Source organism: Watersipora subatra, chromosome 10 (genome assembly GCF_963576615.1).
Source record: "Watersipora subatra chromosome 10, tzWatSuba1.1, whole genome shotgun sequence".
Classification (NCBI taxonomy): domain Eukaryota; kingdom Metazoa; phylum Bryozoa; class Gymnolaemata; order Cheilostomatida; family Watersiporidae; genus Watersipora; species Watersipora subatra.
Genome location: NC_088717.1, coordinates 37,226,328 through 37,245,620, shown reverse-complemented (window position 1 = coordinate 37,245,620; position 19,293 = coordinate 37,226,328). Strand labels below are relative to the sequence as shown.

At 35.7% G+C, this 19,293-nt stretch overlaps 1 protein-coding gene across 3 annotated transcripts in view; it reads right to left on the bottom strand.

Annotated features, from left to right (window-relative positions):
- Positions 1-19,293, bottom strand: part of LOC137405640 (inverted formin-2-like) — a 64,847-nt gene that overhangs the window by 37,398 nt on the left and 8,156 nt on the right. For all 3 annotated transcript variants that reach the window (XM_068091963.1, XM_068091964.1, XM_068091965.1), the window contains exons 3-8: positions 18,719-18,786; positions 15,249-15,371; positions 11,365-11,534; positions 9,590-9,753; positions 8,034-8,149; positions 6,202-6,367 (exon numbers count right to left, since the gene is read on the bottom strand). In XM_068091963.1, the coding sequence (XP_067948064.1) occupies positions 6,202-6,367; positions 8,034-8,149; positions 9,590-9,753; positions 11,365-11,534; positions 15,249-15,371; positions 18,719-18,786 (807 nt within the window). The remainder of the gene's footprint in view (positions 1-6,201; positions 6,368-8,033; positions 8,150-9,589; positions 9,754-11,364; positions 11,535-15,248; positions 15,372-18,718; positions 18,787-19,293) is intronic.

Below are 19,293 nucleotides of genomic sequence, written 5' to 3'. Positions count from 1 at the left end.
TCTCAGCTTTCGCAACGCAAAGCGATTGTCAAGTTGTTGCATAGCTTCAATGATGTCTTTTCAAAAGGTGACTCTGATCAAGGACTGACTTCTTTAATGAAACATTCTATCCCTGTTAAGGCGATATCAAAGCCAATTAAACAGGCTCCAAGACGTTTAGGGGTGGAGAAAGAAGCCGAGGTCAGCAAGCAAGTTCACGAGTTGTCAAAGCAAGGTCTTATTGAGCCTGCATATGGAGCATGGAGCTCTCCTGTTGTACTCGTAAAAAAGGAAGATGGCAGCTGAAGGTTTTGCATTGACTATCGCAGATTAAATGCTATTACAGTCCATGATGCTCACCCCCTGCCTCGTATAGATGAAAGTCTGGAGGCCTTGGCTGGCAGCAAACTTTTCTCCACACTGGATCTCATGAGCGGCTATTGGCAAATTCCACTAGATGAAGATGCTAAAGATAAGTCAGCATTTTGCACTAGAGAAGGCCTGTGGAGATGGAAAGTCTTGCCATTTGGTTTGACGGCAGCTTCGGCAACATTTCAACGAATGATGGAGCAAGTGCTACACGGACTGCATTGGAAGACTTTGCTGCTATATCTAGACGATGTTATAGTCATGGGTAACAGCTTCGAAGAACATTACCTCAACCTTGAAGAGGTCCTATATCGGCTTCGATCGGCCAAGCTCAAGCTTAAGCCCTCCAAATGCCATCTCTTTCAAGAAGAAGTGGCATATTTGGGACATATAGTTAGTAGTAATGGTGTAGCAACTGATCCAAAGAAAATATCTGCTGTTGCTACTTGGCCATCTCCGAAGAATGTGACCGAGCTACAGTCTTTTCTTGGAACTGTTGGTTACTATCGTCAGTATGTCCAGGACTTTGCCAACAAAGTCCGACCACTGACAAAGCTAACCAGTAAAACAGCCAAGTTCGAATGGACTGAGGAGTGCCATGCAGCTTTTAACATACTGAAGCAGTCGCTACTGACGGCCCCAGTTCTGGGTTATTCAAACCCGGCCCTTGACTATATTCTGGACACAGATGCTTCTCTTAATGGGGTTGGTGCAGTTTTGTCTCAAATCCAAGATGGCCAGGAACGGGTAATATCCTATTATAGTCATGCTTTGTCACGTGCTCAGCAAAACTATTGTGTGACTAGAAGAGAACTGTTAGCTATTGTTAAAGCCGTTGCTCATTTTCGTCCATATTTGTATGGTAAAGAGTTTAAAATTCGTACTGATCATGCTTCACTTTTATGGTTATGCAGGAGGACTACGCCTTCTGCCCAAGTTGCAGGATGGTTAGAGATCTTGAGCGAATTCACCTTTGCCATAGAGCATCGACCAGGGAGAAAACATGGGAACGCTGATGGGTTATCAAGGAGGCCATGCCACGACTGCACCAAATGCGACAGTCACCAAACAATGTGGAGGACCAAGCATGGGCCAAATTCGACATGAACTATCAAAGCGGGCACAAAATGAAAACCCTGTGTGTACTAAGATTGCTGGAGAGAAGTTGATTGCACAAGAGTGTGCCGATGACTTATTGGATGAAAACCGCATTCATGAAGTAGTTGGTACAGACTGTAAAGCATCAACAAGAATCAACAATCTCTGGATCCAGCTATAGTCAACCTTGGCAGTACAGAATTACGAAAGCTTAGCACCATGCTCTCTTTAATGCGAATAAGAGAGGATCAAGTGCTGGTAACTCGTATACTTGTTGGAAAAAGATCTCGGGAGGTGATACTTTGTCCTATGAACATGCGGAAGCAGGTGGTGTGGAACACACATACCCTTTCTCATGCCGGGATAATGAGGACCCTCCGGAGACTTAGACTGACATGGTACTGGCCTGGAATGACGTTTGATGTTCGACGTATAGTGAACAGCTGCGAAATGTGCCAGCGAGCGAAGTCTGGAGGGTTGCATCATTCTTCAAGTCATAGACCTCTGGGTTGGCCGTCCTTGGCAAAAGGTTGCGATTGACTTAGTTGGACCGCTGCCTTTGACCCCTCGAGGAAACAGATGGATTTTAGTGTTGACAGATCATTTCACCCGTTGGCAGGATGCTGTACCTCTACCTGATGCTACAGCTCCTATAATTGCTGAAGCTTTAGATAGTCGCATCTTTTGCTACTTCGGATTACCCAAAGAGCTCCATAGTGACCGAGGAACACAGTTCGAAGGTGACCTTATGGCAGAACTCTGCGTCATGTGGAGAATCACTAAAACTCGGACAACTGCCTATCATCCCCAATCTAACGGGGTGGTGGAACGTGGAAATAGAACCTTGGGCGATTCCCTTCGCCGTCTTCTACTTAGTCAGATGGAAGCGCAAGAAAACTGGGACATTGTGCTACCACAGATCATGAGGGCCTTTACGGCAACCCCACATGCAGCAACAGAAGAAACTGCAAACTATTTGATGCTAGGACGGGAATGTAGGCTACCTGACCAGCTAATAGGTGGGACACATGATGTCGATGAGACTACACGAAGTGAATACGCCTCCCATATGCAAAACCAGTTAGATACTGCTTACCAGTTGATTCGCACTCAACAAATGCTACCTCCTAGATTACCTGAACAGGAGGATGCAATCTTCAAAGAAGGAGATCTGGTGTTAGTGCAAAACAAACGGAGACGTAAAGGGATTCACCCAAAATTACTACCAAAGTTTAATGGGCCATTCATTGTAAAGAAGGTCTTTGACAACGGCACTTATAAAGTTGCTGGACAAGGAACCATCAATGAATGTCGTCTCAAGCTTTTCACGCCGGCATCTGATCCAGCTGGACAACTGAGAAGCCCAAGGACCAGCTCGGAGGTTGACCAGTCGAGGAATGATTCTCTCAGTGATATAGAAGAGCATATCGGGCTTGAAGAGAATCCAGCATCACCAGATGCTGCACTCGATCAGCATTTTGATGATTTCAGCATGTCCTAGGAAGAACAAGTTCCGCTTCTTGAACGGCCAAGGCGAGCCTTGAGAAAACCTCCCTGGTTGAAGGATCATGTGTTATATTGAGCTTCGAGGCCTTAAAAGAAGATACTGGTATGTCCGATGACACCAAGTTTGGAAACTCACTTGGGAAGTCTCGGATGCCTTTATCTACGGTCTCGAGCCTTGCTATAGCATCAACCATCACTCAAAACATTCAACTCACTCGACCCAGCTGTATTATTAGGACAACTAAGCATTGTAACCTAAGGTTACAACAGGGTTGTCAACATTGGAGCTGGATCCCTAATCCATCCTTTATCGACGCTTGTGAGCCAATATTAAAATACCGGCACTGCATCTAGGGGTGGAGAATGTGATGGATTTACTAAGCTGAGCTGCTTTAATTGCCATAAGCATTCAGCTATTCTCAGATTAGCCCTATAATTTAAAAGCCAGCTTGCGTGGAAAGCCCGTTGATTAACACTCAGCCCTTGCTATATAAGCAAAGGTGCTTCAGTGTTAAGACGGGGGAAAACAAAGAGCACAGAGCTAGCGATACAGAGTACAACCGACTGAACTAAAGACTGAGAGTTACGTTCTTAATCTGCATTAAGAACAGTGCGGTAACATTAACTTACCTTGTGCAGCTTTGTATATCTTTGGTAACATATATATTGCTTAACATTCTTACATTTACAAGTGTAACTGTTTTGAGGATTTATTATTTAACTCATTTCAGCATTACGCTTGATTGTAGTGAATTGTTCTAATTGTTCTATCTTCTCATGTTTATAGAGCTTGTGTGAATAAAAGCCATTATTCACCAGACACTTTGTTTGCAACAATTACAGTTGTGCATGAGAGCTATTACTCATTCGGTATAAGACAACTTGTACGCAGAACCCACTTGCTAGTGGCTAGTCAGCGCTGACTTCCACAACAATATTTATCAGCGGATAATATGCACCCCCTCGAGCCAAGATTAAAAAATTAAATTGATTTTTACGCTTTTCGCGGGAGTTTGTATCATTGGTTGCATCAAAGTGTAAACGGAACTACATCGTGTTCAACTACGTCCCATTTGAGCGTTTTGAGAGGGACTTAAACCTACGGCGTTTTCGTGATGGCTGCGATTGACTGTTCGTTTTTGAGCTTTTAAGAGCTTGTAATCACATTTCCACATGGTTTTAACTTACAACTCAGTAGAGTAAGACATGGTGAATCTTTTGATACCAAATAACTGTAATGTAAATTTTGTTGCAAGTCAACCTTTATTTTATAGTAAGAGCCGTGTTAGAAGCTAGCTTAATAAACGTTACGATAATGATCAAGCGTGCTAGTCAATAGCCAATAAGCAAGCGCTTTAAGATTGCATATTTTAATCCATGTAATGATTATACATACCTACAGGCTACATACACACTATTATTCATCGCTACTGCCATTTGGACACATAGTTTTACGGATTGGTTCACCAGTCTGCAGACCTACTAAAGGTTCCGAGATCAAATTTTCCGGAAAGCAGATTTTTCATTCCTAAAACTTTATCGCTATAACTGAACAAACTAACGACAGACAAACACTGAGATTTATATATACCGTAAAACCTTTAATTGAACCGCCACCTCGATTTGAACGCCACCTATATTTGTCCGCCACTTTGAGTGAAGAATTGAAAAATAGAGCGCTACCCTCTATCTTTGATCTTTTTGAATCCATAATATTAAGTGATCAATAGAAAAGTGTCCAAAATAATAATGAATCGTTTACATTAATAACAATCAGTTCTTTCATTGTCCAAGTCCAAAGCTTTTTGCTGTTTTTCATAAAATATTGAAAACAATACCATAGAGATAATCAATAACGGTCTCAGGCCAATAGTAGTTCCTTGTTTAAAACAGTCTTGATACTTCGAAGGTAATACCTAAGTTCAGGCATATAAAAAACGATTTAAATTTACGATGGTAGATGAACTTTGAAAGCAACACCATAGAAATAATTAATACAATGTAACTGTCTTAGGCTAATAGTAGTTCCTTAACTAGTATTAGCTTGAGCGCGTTAGTGGTTTAACGTGGGCTTAATATTTCGAAGGACATGCATATTTACACGGTTTGCAAGTTTTGGGTCAAAGGTTGCATTTAACGAGCAAACTTCTACGCATTGCATTTATGCTAAATGCAGCACATAAAAGCTTTGCTCTGCCAAAAATTGTTTGGACACTAATATCGACTAGTTCAGCTATGCAAAAGAAGAGTTGGGGCTAGAAGACATTGTGGAAGGTATTGGACAACTAGAAGATGTTCGCTCCATCAAAAGCAACAATCAGAACGCAGCTATCCAAGCAAACGATAAAAATATTTTTGTTTAAAAAACGTTAATTTTTTGTTTTTGAATGTGGTATAAGTATGATTCGCTTTTGTCATTTTTTCACTTATATATTTTTGTAGCATTAGGTAGATTAGCATTACATAACTTATAAATTTGCAAATTTATAGCATATTATTTGATAGCATCATTGCGGTAATCTGATCATACAATTGATCGACGCTTGTAACTCCTCTTCTATTGCACCTAATAAGCTAGTTTTAGCTGCTAACTGTAGTAAACATATGAGTGCAATGAACATTTATGCAACATTGGCAAATGAAAATACAAAATGAAAATATGTTTTTAAATTTAGAATGAATTAAAAATCGAAAGTGTTAGCAAATTACAAAGGACACAGGTTATAATATTATTGCAGGTCAATTGCGAGCATTAGATATCAACTGGTAGATATTTCTCAGTTTCTCAATGCATATTTATTAAGAGATCTTTGATGAGTTGGAGGTAAGTTAGCAGATTTATTACATCCAAATAGTTTAATATCGCTCCACTGGAGAAAAAGGGCAACATATAGGTGACATTCGCTTCGCCCGTAATAGTGCTAAATTTTCCTTCCCAAAGTTTTGACAAGTAAATTTGAAAAATACACCGCCAGCCTCTATTTGAACGCCATCTTCAATTGACTGTCACTATAGAAAATGGATTGAAAAATAGAGTGCCATGGCGTTCAGTTATGGTTTTTACAGTAAATTAGATTTGTACTAGAAAAGTCACAATTAGAAAAGGCGATCTTTGAGATCAAGCTTGACCAGAAAAAATATATTTCTACATCGAAGCATTATTAATCTTTTAATGGAACTTTACTGCTGGGTATGTGTCTATGTAATTATTTTTATTAGTAAGGGCCAACAGTGCTTGTCTCCACCTACCAACAAATTCATTGACAATAAGCAGAGCCTGCTCTGGTGGGAGTTCTTCGTGTCCATCCATGAGGCATGTAATCAGACTAACAATTGATGACTTGTAGGGATTAAACTCGCTGTTCTTCAGTTCGTTCACAAGAAGACTGAACCTGTAGCGTCCATGTTTAGTTACCTACAGTTGTAACAACAGCATATGAGCTGAATGAAATTAACTGCATGTTAGTGGCTACTTAAAGCGGAATGTGATGTGTGTTAGTCGCCTAGTAAAGCAACAATAGCAGTTAGTCACATAATGATAAAATAATGGCATGTTAGTCACCTAGTGACGCAACAATAGCAGTTAGTCACATAATGATAAAATAATGACATGTTAGTCACCTAGTAAAGCAACAATAACCGATTAGTTAGCCAATGACCCATTAATGGTGTGCTAATTAACTAAAATATAAAGTAATGCATGTTAGTCACTTAGTTAAAAAAAAACATGCTACCCAGAGAAAAACCCATAACATGGTAGTTATTTAGGTAAAAAAGTAATAGCAAGATAGTCACCTAGTGAAACAACTCCAAAATATTAATCACTGAATGAAAGAAAGTGACATGTTAGTTAACTAGCAAACTCACAATGGCATGCTAGTCACCTATTAAGAGAGCAACAACATATTAATTACCTTGCAAATGTCAAGTTCACTATGATGCGATGAAACAAGCATATTCTGACACTTGATTAATTACTGTTGCAGTAATGATATGTTTGTCACCTAATAAGCAATGACATGCAAGCAAGCAAATTGGTAATAGCTTGCTGGTTGCCTAATTAGCAAATAATAATTCCTTAGCAACCTGAGAAGTATGATTGATATATTGCCTACTGGTTTATCTACAATTTTGTTAAGAACAGCGGATGCTTTCTAGACATCTTAAATTACTTTGCTGTCGGATTCAAACTACTGAATAGTTAAACTCCTTCATATATCACTGATATGTTTCAATTTTCAAGTACCAGATATTCACAACATAACGATTTTTTTTACTTGCTAAAAGATGCACTCAACAATTGTATTGCTAATTCTTTTAATCTTTCGTCAAAAGAGATAAGATGCATGCCTAAACTTGGAAGTTTTAAGTCTTGTATAAATTTTAGTTCCTGCTTTTATGACACCACCATGCAATACCCTTCTTTCTTTTCATTTTTCGTTTATTAAACCTTGTTTCTATTAAAATAATTATGGACTGCCCAATACAAATATAGGTTTTATGGACCTATTCAACCAGTAGTAACATTTTATTAGTCTAACAAGCTTGCTAATGCGGTGCTGCAATGAGAAGGTCATTGCGTATCGAGAATCAAATATTAGGATATGAAATTGCATTAAAAATTATAGCTATACTGATTTAGGTTGGCATGAAACGTTACAAGGCAAGCATTTTTTTATGCTTTGGTTGTCTGTTTTATAACAAAAACAATCAAAATAATAATAACAAGCTAAGCTCTCATGTAAATGGATATTAATATCATATTGAAGTATTATAATATAAATTTTTCATAGTTATAAAATTATTCTGTGCTTATCTTACCATACATTTTCATGTACATTTTCTGCAATAGAGACTTATTGCTATTTACTAGTTCTTAAAATTTTAAGAACGGTAATTACTGTACTTTTAGCTCCTTGTCTGTTGCATCGCTGCTTTTGGGAATGTTTACATCAAGTTTATAAGCCTTCATTTGTTTTTTAGGGTTTTCTAAGCCTCTAGTTTGTTATAATATGGTGTTTAATCTAGTTTTGAATAAAATTAAATAGCTAAAATGATTTTATAAAATTTGTCGTAGAAACCTTGTAGAAGTAGAGCGCTTGCAGACAGCAATAGTATCCTTCCACAGAGTACCTGCTCATAGCTGTCAGTAGCTGCACCACCTGCCGCTTGACCATGCTGTTTGTTGTGTCCATACCTAAATTACATATATAAGCCCAACATCAGGCGCCGTAAAAGGTCAGTCATCAATCTCTATGTCGATCTACATGTATATATTTCTTAATGTTGGTTGTCTGTCTGTCCTTCGGGGTGTCCAGCTATAGCTATTAAAACCTTAGAAATCAAATTTTGCATTCTGATTGATTTTAACTCACGGAGATTGCAACCCCAAGTTTTAAATCCACACGCTCTACCACTGAGCTCTACAAGGCGTACTGACAGCATATACCGTATAGCGTATGCACACACTAAATGACATATTATTTGAAACTTTATGAAATCTATTAACTGTATGAAATATGATGCTTTGTTGTGTTTTCGTGAACTTCTACATGTATATCCAATTTTTCGTAAAGTTCAATTGCTAAATTAGGGTCAAGGCTTTTTTACGCGAACAATTGTATTATCTTTGTAGAAAAAGCCTCGACATTCTCTTTCCGTTCGGTCAGACAAAGACAGTACAATATCTCATTTTTACATCAGTACCAGTATCGCGTGGTACCAGTGTCATCGTATTTAAAGTTTTGATGGATAGCTTTTGGTAGAACAGTAACTTTCTTATATACACACACTTCTATGCACAAATTGTTATTATTAATTCAACATATTCAGGATTTTTATTTTGTTTTCTCAGTTCCTATTAATTGTATCATTACCAAATCATCTTTTGTTTTAATCGTAGAAAAACCGACTTAGGGCTTAATTTAACTATTTCTTGCTTATTATTTACATTTACACCCTCTTATAGTTGTTTTATCTTTTTAAATTCGTATGACCTGCACAAAACATTTTCTTTGTGATATGTAGTTTGAAAGTTAGAGCGGCAAATGCTGTTATATGTTAAATACAAATCAATTTTCTGTCGAAAGACTTTTTTATTTCCTGGGCAACGGCGGGTAGTACAGTTAGTCTATATATATATATATATATATGTATCAATCTCAGTGTTTGTCTGTCATCTGTCTGTCATTAGTGTGTCCAGTTATACCGATAAAGATATGGAAACGGAAAATCCACGTGGCACTGGATATCCACTCAGAACTTCTAGGTTTTCAGGCAGGTGTTCTATTTACTAGGCTACATTGCTATGCAATTGAATCATTGTGATCATACTCATTACACCGATTGAAACTTGCACACTTAAAGCATTCACAAAAATTCTATCGGTTGCTAAACGCTTGAAGATCATGATTGATCGCATGAGAGATCATGATGCGTAACTTAACGTTTGCAAACTGACTTCACGGCTCTTATTATAGTAAAGATTTAGACTAGCTTAACTTACTCAAATAGAACGCCTTTGAGTAATTATTTTGTTACCCCTGCAACGCCAAGCATTAAGTCGTACATATATACATTCAGGTGACCTAACCAAAACAAAGTAATTCAAAAAGTAACCACAAGTAGGCTGTCAAACCTTTTATAAGGTGCTGCGTCGCTTCCATGTCTGTGATAAAATATTCCAGGCCTTGCGCGTTGTTCATTATAGATCGTATGCATTCTATGACAGACAGTAGCTGCATTGTTTCCATCAGACCTGTGACTCTACCATTTCCGATTGCATCCACAATATCCAATAGCCTGTCAAAAAATTTACTAGCCAGTAAATCCAATAAACCTTTACACAAGTTTTGTGATTTATGATATAAAAATTTGCCATATTTTATTTGAAAAGTCATCCAACATGGTTTTCTAGTGGCAGCCATATCATTACAAAATGGTGCTTATATACAGTGAAACATCTGAACCTTTTTATTTTTAATAAGTTTGATCATTGGGCTTGTCTACTCATGAACAATTAGCAAATGGACAAAGTTTACTTTTGTATGTTGTTAAAGATATGTAGTTAAATTTTTATGTTAAAACCATTACTAACATTTTTGCATTTGAATGCTACGACATTGATTGTTACTTAATGGAAAAAAAACCTAAGTGTATTTTTAACATAATATAACGTAATAACATAACAAGTATGTTTTAACTTTAACATGATGACATGGCATGTATTTTTTAAATTCCAACAAGCAATTAATTTGTGTTGTAATGCACTTGCCTCTGATTGCTAGCTTTACTGTTTTCTTGATCCCAATAATCTCTTCCCAAATGAACAGAACTAGTTTTACACAAGTAAGACAATTATTCTGAAGGTTTTTGTGTCAAATATACTTTCCGAAGTCTGTAGCTGGCTTCTGTTTCTTATACAATCCTACCTCATCGGAATTCAAAAGTTTTCGAGAATTATAATGGTTCTTGTTGTAATATTGACAACACATTTATAAACTGAGCAAAGAGATCGAAGGTGACTAAAAAAGTGCCAAAAGTTGAAAATCTTTTACAGCAATGCCTTGACATATGGCTGTCGTGAACTATGAGAAATTAGAGATAAGAGGAAAATTCTGTGCAAATTTGTGCCTCGAGATACGTGACAAATTTGAGATACAAGCATATGAGACATGAGACAGTTCTCAATGAAGCCACTAGGTAGTCGAGTATGCGAAAGGCTGCTTACGAGAACAGCATTGCTTGGTTTTTATCATCGGTTAAGTTTTAAATAGTTTTTAAAAATCTGAATAAATGTGAAGATAACAGCAAGTCAACAAGCAAGGCAGAAAAGGGCCAAAGCGGAAGAAGAAATGTTAAAAACTAAAAATGGAAACAAAGTTAGAATTAAGTTTATTGTAAAGTAAAATTAAAACTTATTTTTAAGTGTGTATATAGTGAGCTAAGTTCATTTTAGTTTAGTGTGAAGTTTTTGTTATGTTACATCGTGTCAAAAAAGTGTAGCACACTGAAAGTTTTGCTGTGAAGTCTCTCACACCGTCATTGGCCACTACTGTCTGCCGCGAAGGTAAGAACTCTATACAGTGTTGTACATAATAATGTTACGTTGTATTGCAGATCATAACTGCTAAATAGGGACTAATAGATTTGTAACTTTGTGGGCATAGGTGGTAAATTAAAACAATTAAAAACATGTATTTCCAATGTAATATATTGTTTTGAGAAAATTCTTCAGAAGATGGGAGCGGATTAATTTGTATTTAGTTAATCTCTACATAAAAAATGATTTGAGATACGAATTAATATACAAGCTCGGTCCCGGAAAGCATTAAGATCATAGGTAGAGGTTTTACTGTATTTTAAAATTTGGCTTGTAATGCCGAGTGGCCATGTCAAAAAGTTGTGACTTGCCTGTTTATTCCTTGTTCATCGATGAATCCTTCAATCCACTCATTTGAGCAACTAGACAACTTCTTTTTTAAAGAGACAAGGGCTTTGAAATTTGCTTTGTTGGTCAAGATGTTAACAGCCAATGAAGGGCTACAGTCTGAGAGGTCTACCACTGTCAGTTTCCGCTTGATCTAGTCATAAAGTTATTAAATACATAAAACAATGATAACAATAAAAATTCATAGAGAAAGATATTTTATTCCTATTATTATAGTATTCCTATTATTATTATAGTAATTTTATTCCATAAAGATACTTTTTGGACAAAAAATCTAATACCACACCATAGAACCATACCGACTTTTTCATCATTCGGGTAAAAGTAAGTGTTGTTGAAGATCATTTTATTATATTATGTTGTTATTATATTTTACTATATACTATATTTATTTTAAATTATACATGATATATATATTATTTATTTTAATTATGTATTATATAACCAATATATATAATATTATCTTAATATATATTATATATAACTATTATCTCACGACCAAACTCGAGCGAAGCAATTGGTTGGGAGATTTATGATAAATGCACATGTGCACACAACTCCCGAAAATTATTCATTATTGGCTGTCGCAAACCCTTGTACTGAAATCTCATCAACAAATTTAACCATTTTTGTGTAGAGTCGTTTAAATATAATAACGATACAAAACACATATAAACCTATTTAAATATGTTACCAAGTCTTTGAAAGGATACCGCAAAACCCTATAACTAACCCATCTGATCGGATTATGCATAAATAGACAGATTAATTCGGCCTTAAATCGAAATAAAAAGTTTACAAGCCCATTGTAATTAAAATTAAGACCGGCATATGAAACGCCGATAAAGCCGTGCGACAGAGAGTAGAAATATTAAGTCGCCAGCATTTTATGAGGAAAATGTAGACATTTCACCAGTCTATAGCATTGTTTAATTGCCGAAGGTTTGTGTAATTAACGTAGACTGTCTGAGGCGTAGACCGATTTACAGGTACGAAAATGTGGTACACAGTTTATCAGCCTGCGTATTTTGTCCAGTTAGCAAAGGTTTTTTAAATTATCTAGAACATTAACCAGATTTCTTTACTTTTTATCTAAAAGCTAGGGCCGAACTACAATGCCCCTTTGTGACAATAATATTTCTTTATTTCACTCCAGTTTGCAGAAAACTTCCAGACGCGTGAATGCTAATGCTTGCTTTCTGTTACATATCGCTGTCAAAACCATTTTACATTCACAACACAACCAACTTTCAAACTGTATATTACACGGCAGCTTGCCGTTTTACTTTTAATATTGTATTTCAGAGATATAATAAACATATTTCTTATTGCTGTTGTTAGTTAAATTACGTACAGTAGGTTTGGTCTACAGCTTGAATTAATATTTATTTTATTGTTGTAAAACATAGGTTTGAGATAGTAGTAGATTAGGTCTGATTTTTATACAACCTTTTGTTTTGCATAATTGACGTTTTGAATTTCATTTCAAAACAACTTGACAACTACCATGAACATACAACCTCCCAGAACACTACGTCGTCACATTGGCCGTCCACTTGTCTCCCAATTATTACGGAGGAGGAGGAGAAATAGAAGGTCCTCACAGCAACCATCAACATCAAATGCTAATGTTCAGCAACACGCTACTCAAAATAATAACAACAACTCATCTGATTCAGAGAATTCTTTAGTAGATGTTGTAGGCGAAGCCTACAACATCTAACTAAAGAATTCTACTTTTGTAGAATTTTGACCTTTTGTAACTACTTTTTCAACAACCAGCACTACCCTTTCTTTTTTTCATTATTACTTTTGTCGTGGGCTGTATGACAGGGGAATTTCTAGTATATTATATTAATTATATATAATTAATTATATAATATATATATAATATTATATATAATATATTACCATACATTATTATGTTATTATTATATTACGCTATCGTATTATGATATATTGTACTATTCTATACTTTATGATTTTATATAGTTATACATTATATAGTAATATAGTATACCATGTTATATTATAATATATTGTGCTAAACTATATTACAGTATACTAGACAATCTTTGACTATACTATGTTTTGCTTTTATGTTTGATACTATGTCATATTATGTTATATTATGTCATATACATTAGATCTCATTATATCATAGCTGATTATATTGTATTATAGCATTGTATGTATGCTATGCATACTGTATATAAATACCTGTATATAATGTACATGTACAGTCATACTTCGACTTGCGAGCTTAATGCGTTCCGAGACTGAGCTCGTATGTCAATTTACTCGCATGTTGGTGCAATTAATTTATATATAGAACAATTAAATATATATTGATTGGTTTCCATACTCTAAAAAATGCAAATAAAACACTCAAAACAAGATATTGTAACAGAAAGAACATGTTGGTTATTGTCCTAACGTACCACATGTTTTCGAAAAGCTACAAATAAAAAATAATGCAAGGAAATGTGATTAATTAAAATGTAAAATTAAATACATACAATAGCAGTTAACGCTAGCATTTGCCAGGGAAGGAGATATAAGTTATCCTTCATTACAACAGTTGACTTTGATAAATTTGAATTTTATCAAAGTTTTAAAAGACAAACCTAAAAGCAAACTTTCATTTTTAACTTAACATAATTAAAATTTCTTCGGCATTCATAGTTTGAAGTTTCTCGCTGGTTGACTAATTTTTCCTCTGTTTCGCTTTCACGACTAGCCGGCCGTTTTAAGATAAACCCATCTAAGGACGTTTGCCTTTGTCGCCCTTTCAACATGTTGCGATTAGGACGAACACAGGTGTCGTCACAAAGGGTTAATGCACGACCACTAGCCAACATGTCTGAATGTCTCTTTTACAGTTTTGATAGATAGCACCCGGCCTTTTCACATAGCATCGTTTCAGTTACGCTGTCACCGGCCAATTGTTCGTCCAATACCATCAGCGGTCGTGAAGATCGCTGCACCGTTTAGAAACTATGGTTGGTCTTTTTGCGAACTAAATGCCTTGAATATAATCTTTCTGCTTAATAATTGTGGATGTATTTCTGTCATATTGCTGAGCTAGCTCAATCACACACATTTTGCATATTTTACAATAATTTTCCGTTTAATATCAATTGTTATCATTCGCTTTTTCTTTGTATTATCATTCATTTTACTGGCAAACTTTTGGTCTACGCACAGTACGTTTAATTCACATAATTCTGCACAGAAAATCGTGCACAAAAAACACGGTACAAAAGTATAACCTGAGTAGTTGAAAAATACAGAATGATGCTGTTCTCATAAAACACCTCCGGCATACTTGGCAACTGACTCACGTGCCTGTATCTCAAACATGGCTCGTATGTTAGTACTAAAACTTGCTTGAAAGCTGGCTCGTATCTCAAGTTTCTCGTACGTTGGAGCACTCGTAAGTTGAAGTATTACTGTATATATACATGTATATACAGGTCTATACATGTATATACAGATATATTCATGTATATATGCTAGCTGTGCTACCCGGCATTGCCTGGGTTATAAAAAAGTCTTTGGATAGTAAATTGATTTGTATTTAACACGTAACAACATTTCCCATTCCAACTTTCAAACTACATATCATGAGAGAAGTGTTTTGGCACATTGCCAGGCTAGTTAATAAACGCTAGGTTTCTCAAGATGATCCGCCATGACATTGCATCAGCATTGTCCAGCTACACTATTCTAATACATGTAATAGCTAGAGATGGAAGGACACACATACTTTCACATTTATATATATAAAAAAAGATATATATATACATATATAGATATATATAATTTGGTTCTTATTTACCCTTACCACTTTACGTAAAGCGTTTGATTTGGTCTCAAAATCTTTTGTCTCATCATCTGTGTTTTTAGCTTCTACTGTTGCACTCTTAGGAGGTGATAACTCCAGGGTGACATCTGATTCAGCCACTTCCTGTAAAACGACATTATAGCAATGGTTAGCTTAGTTCACAGATTATTTCTCTTATTTACAGTCCATTTTTACATTTGAATAATAGAGGTGAAAAGTTTCCATTCTAGATGTAAAACCTGTTTAGGATGGAGTGTGAACAACCTTTTATAAATGACAGTTCATAGAGAGAGTTATCTCCACTAGTACCCTGGCATTCCCAGGTGCTTTGAAAGATCCTCGAGTGTAATAGCTATGTGCCCACACAGTAACCTTTTTATACACACACTTCTATGCAATAATGGTTACATATTCAGGGTTATATATTGGTTCTACATATTCAGGGTATTTATCTCGTTTTCTCAGTTCGTATTAATTGTATTATTACTAAATCATCTTTTATTGTAATCGTAGCAAAGCCGACTGAAGTTAGCCATTACTTGCTAATTATTTCACATTTATATTTAAACACTTTTATAGTTGTTTTATTTTTTTGCTTTATTTGACCTGTAAAAAACATTTTTCTCATGATATGAGGAAACCTGAGTTTAAAAGTTGTTTGTCAAAGTTTGAAAACCTTTACAGTCGTTTTCATTTTCTCTCCTAATGTATTTCAATTCCACAAAACACTTTTCTCATGATATGTAGTCTGAAAGTTAGAATGGCAAATATTGTTATAGGTTAACTAAAAAATACAAAGAGAGTTGGTTCCCAAATTTTTTGACCAAAGACTTTTTTATTACTCGGGCAAAGCCAGGTAGCACAGCTAGTATACATATAATATATGTGATGCATATTTTGGTAGAATAGCAAATAAATTAGTCAGTTTTTATCTGCAAAGATATCTATAATAACAATTGTGTCTTTTATTATTGTAATACTCATATGCAAAAGTCTCAAGGGTCAAAATGACTGCAAATATATCTTGGCTTCTCAAATGACTAAATTCTATAACTGTATGTTGTAGCCTACATTGTTTACTATAGTAAGCACTAAGCAACGCTCTCGAAGTTTTGATTTATTTTCGTCAACAATAGTAGTTGAACAAAAGAAAAAAACTGGAACAGTGATGAAGCCGATAATACGCAGTAGTATTAGCTAGTCGCTGCATCGGGTTTGTCGTCATCGTGTAATCAAGGTCAATTTTATGGGTAATTAGGTTTTATTCACTTGTTAAAAAATGTAATTTAAGTTTTCTTGAAACTGGTCACCTTCTCTATGCTTTTTGAAATATTAGGGAGTTAAGTCCAAAAAATGGCATTTAATCTACTTTGCGATGGCCTGCACGGGAAGAAGATTGTGGGAAATTTAGACATAAATTTGATAATCGAGTTTGATATATTGTGCGAGGGAAGCAATGCTTGTTCTTCTCATGCTAAGATAACTCTCGTAGCATTTATTAACATACTAAAAATGTCACCCGCTGCATTTGTAGAAACAACATAGGCTACATCGATGAGTATTTCGAGGATGTAATTCCATTTCAACAGGCCTTTTGGCTCCGACTGGATACTTTATAACAAATCATTGACATAGATAAGACTAGCGTTATTGGGTACCATCATAGTCAAGTGAAAGATCACTAACCAAGTATCTTATTTAGCAGTTAACTCTTATCTCTTGAACCGGCTTTTCTTATAAATCCAGCTAATAAATTATCTTGAAGAAAGCAAACAATGTGGTTTGGACCAGCAGTGACGCGCGTGGAAGGCTTTTTATAGCAGAAGACGAGTGTGATAATTTGATGAAATAATGCCTGTACGAATTTGGATAGAGCTAGACTTTTGATGCATTGTTTTGAGAGACACATGTTTAAGCTCTAGAAGTTAAAGTCAAAACTGAAGAACTAAAAATAAGATGTTGCATTATGTTGGAATAGGAGATCCAATCATGTGAATCTTCTTGCAGAGACTAGGATTACTCTTCAAGATCATGATTGAGTGAGAAATCATGACGTGTAGCGATTATAAGTACAATTATTCTTAAGTGTAGCAAGGTGGCTGCATGGTATAGATGTAGTACGCTTAACTTTACCATCCATGCATTCGAATGCAAGGGTTCAATTCTTGTAAAGTCTGATATTTTCATGGTCTTTACAGTGCATAGGACTGCAAGCGAGTGTATTGTAACCGATCGCTATTAACTGGACATTTAAGAGACAAACAAACACTTAGATTGATGTATATAGATATACATATGCAGCCGAAAGCTCGACGTTGCTCGGATAAATAATAATTACCTGATGAATTTTAGTAACTTACCTGGAAAGCTAGATCTTCACGGAAACATTAACGAAGCTTGAAGCCAGCTTATCAATCATTAATCATTGCGTAATGGTCAATAGTGCTAGTTATTAACCCCAGACAAGAGCAGTAAGTTTGAGTACATGTATCTTAATCAATGTAAGGGCTATCTGCCAACTGAATTATATTTCGTGTAGCTTAATGGCTAAGTTCGCCGCTTTCAGATCCCAAGGTCAAATCCAGTGCCATGCGTATATTTTATTGCTAGATTTAAATTGCTATAACTGGACACAGGGGTAAACAGAAAGACAAACACTGAGATTTATATATATAGATATATATCTCCTATAAATTTATCAAAATTGTATGTGTTTGTCCAGCTATGGCTATTATAATCTTATAATAAAGAATTCATATTGCAGAAGATTTGATCTCAGACCTCTCTGACCCTCCCCTCGCCAACCCAATTCCTTACCAATTAAGTCCGAGATCGTGATGGATTCATTTGACGATGTATGTCATTATATGGGTGCAAATAAGCTACCGCTCTCCATTACGACGCAACATCATGAAGAGCGGTAGTGTAATTTTATGCGCGCTCAATCGTGAGAGCAAGTAGTTAACTCTTATTAGTAAGCTTACTCAAATTTTCCATTTGCAATGCGCCAGGCTAATAGCAAGTGGTAGGTGACTACATTACCTCTCATTGCGAGTCCTTTTCTATGAGTTTGTTGATGTCCACTGAATTACACCCTGATCAACAATGTAAAGACAAGATTTGATCATGACTTTTTTACAACAAAACTTTTTTCATACATAAATGTTCCAAAGAATCAATAGAGTCTAAAGTAATTACAATTGATTAGATAAGAATAAGATTAATAAGAAACAGTAGGCGTTTTTGTTCTTAGTTCACTTACTGCCGTAGAAATACCTTCATCTTAAAGGTCTAGATATGAAGGTATTTCTCTAACGGTCAGCGAACTAATGCCTACTGCCCTTCCTCAAGTTCAGTACCTTCTCTTTTAGACTCCAATGAGGTTACAAATATAGAATACTATCAACGTTTATAACCACCGTTATGCTCAAAGCCCGCATTCTTTTGCAATTCTCTTAAGACCTGCTCACCTCAGAGATAACCGGCAAAGGTTCATCCAAGCATTTTGCAGGAATCTGTACCAGCTCACTACTTCTATCTAAAACACCATCACATAGATGTACACATAGATGTACACATAGATGTACACATAGATGTACACACACATAGAGTTACACATAGATGTACACACACATAGATGTACACATAGATGTACACATAGATGTACACATATGTCTTTCGCGACTATTTTAGGCTATCGGGGGTGAATTAATTCATTTATTTTATTTATTTTCTATGCTTCCATAATACAGAATAAGGCAGTCTTTACAAATAGAGAAAGGCCAGTGCCTGTATTATGTATGATGCTGGCAGAAGCATTTGCCTTTACAGAGTCCTATTCCACTATATAATGTCTGGCAGTTGCCATGACAAAAAAATCGTTAAATTCGCTCAAATAATTTAAAATAATGACAACCAACTACGAGTACGTTAGTTATATTCTATAATAACAAAAGATTTGGAGTATTTAGCAGTCATAAGCGAGTAAAATGAATATTTACCATTTGACGAATTGATTATTTTTCGAGTGTTACTATATTACATT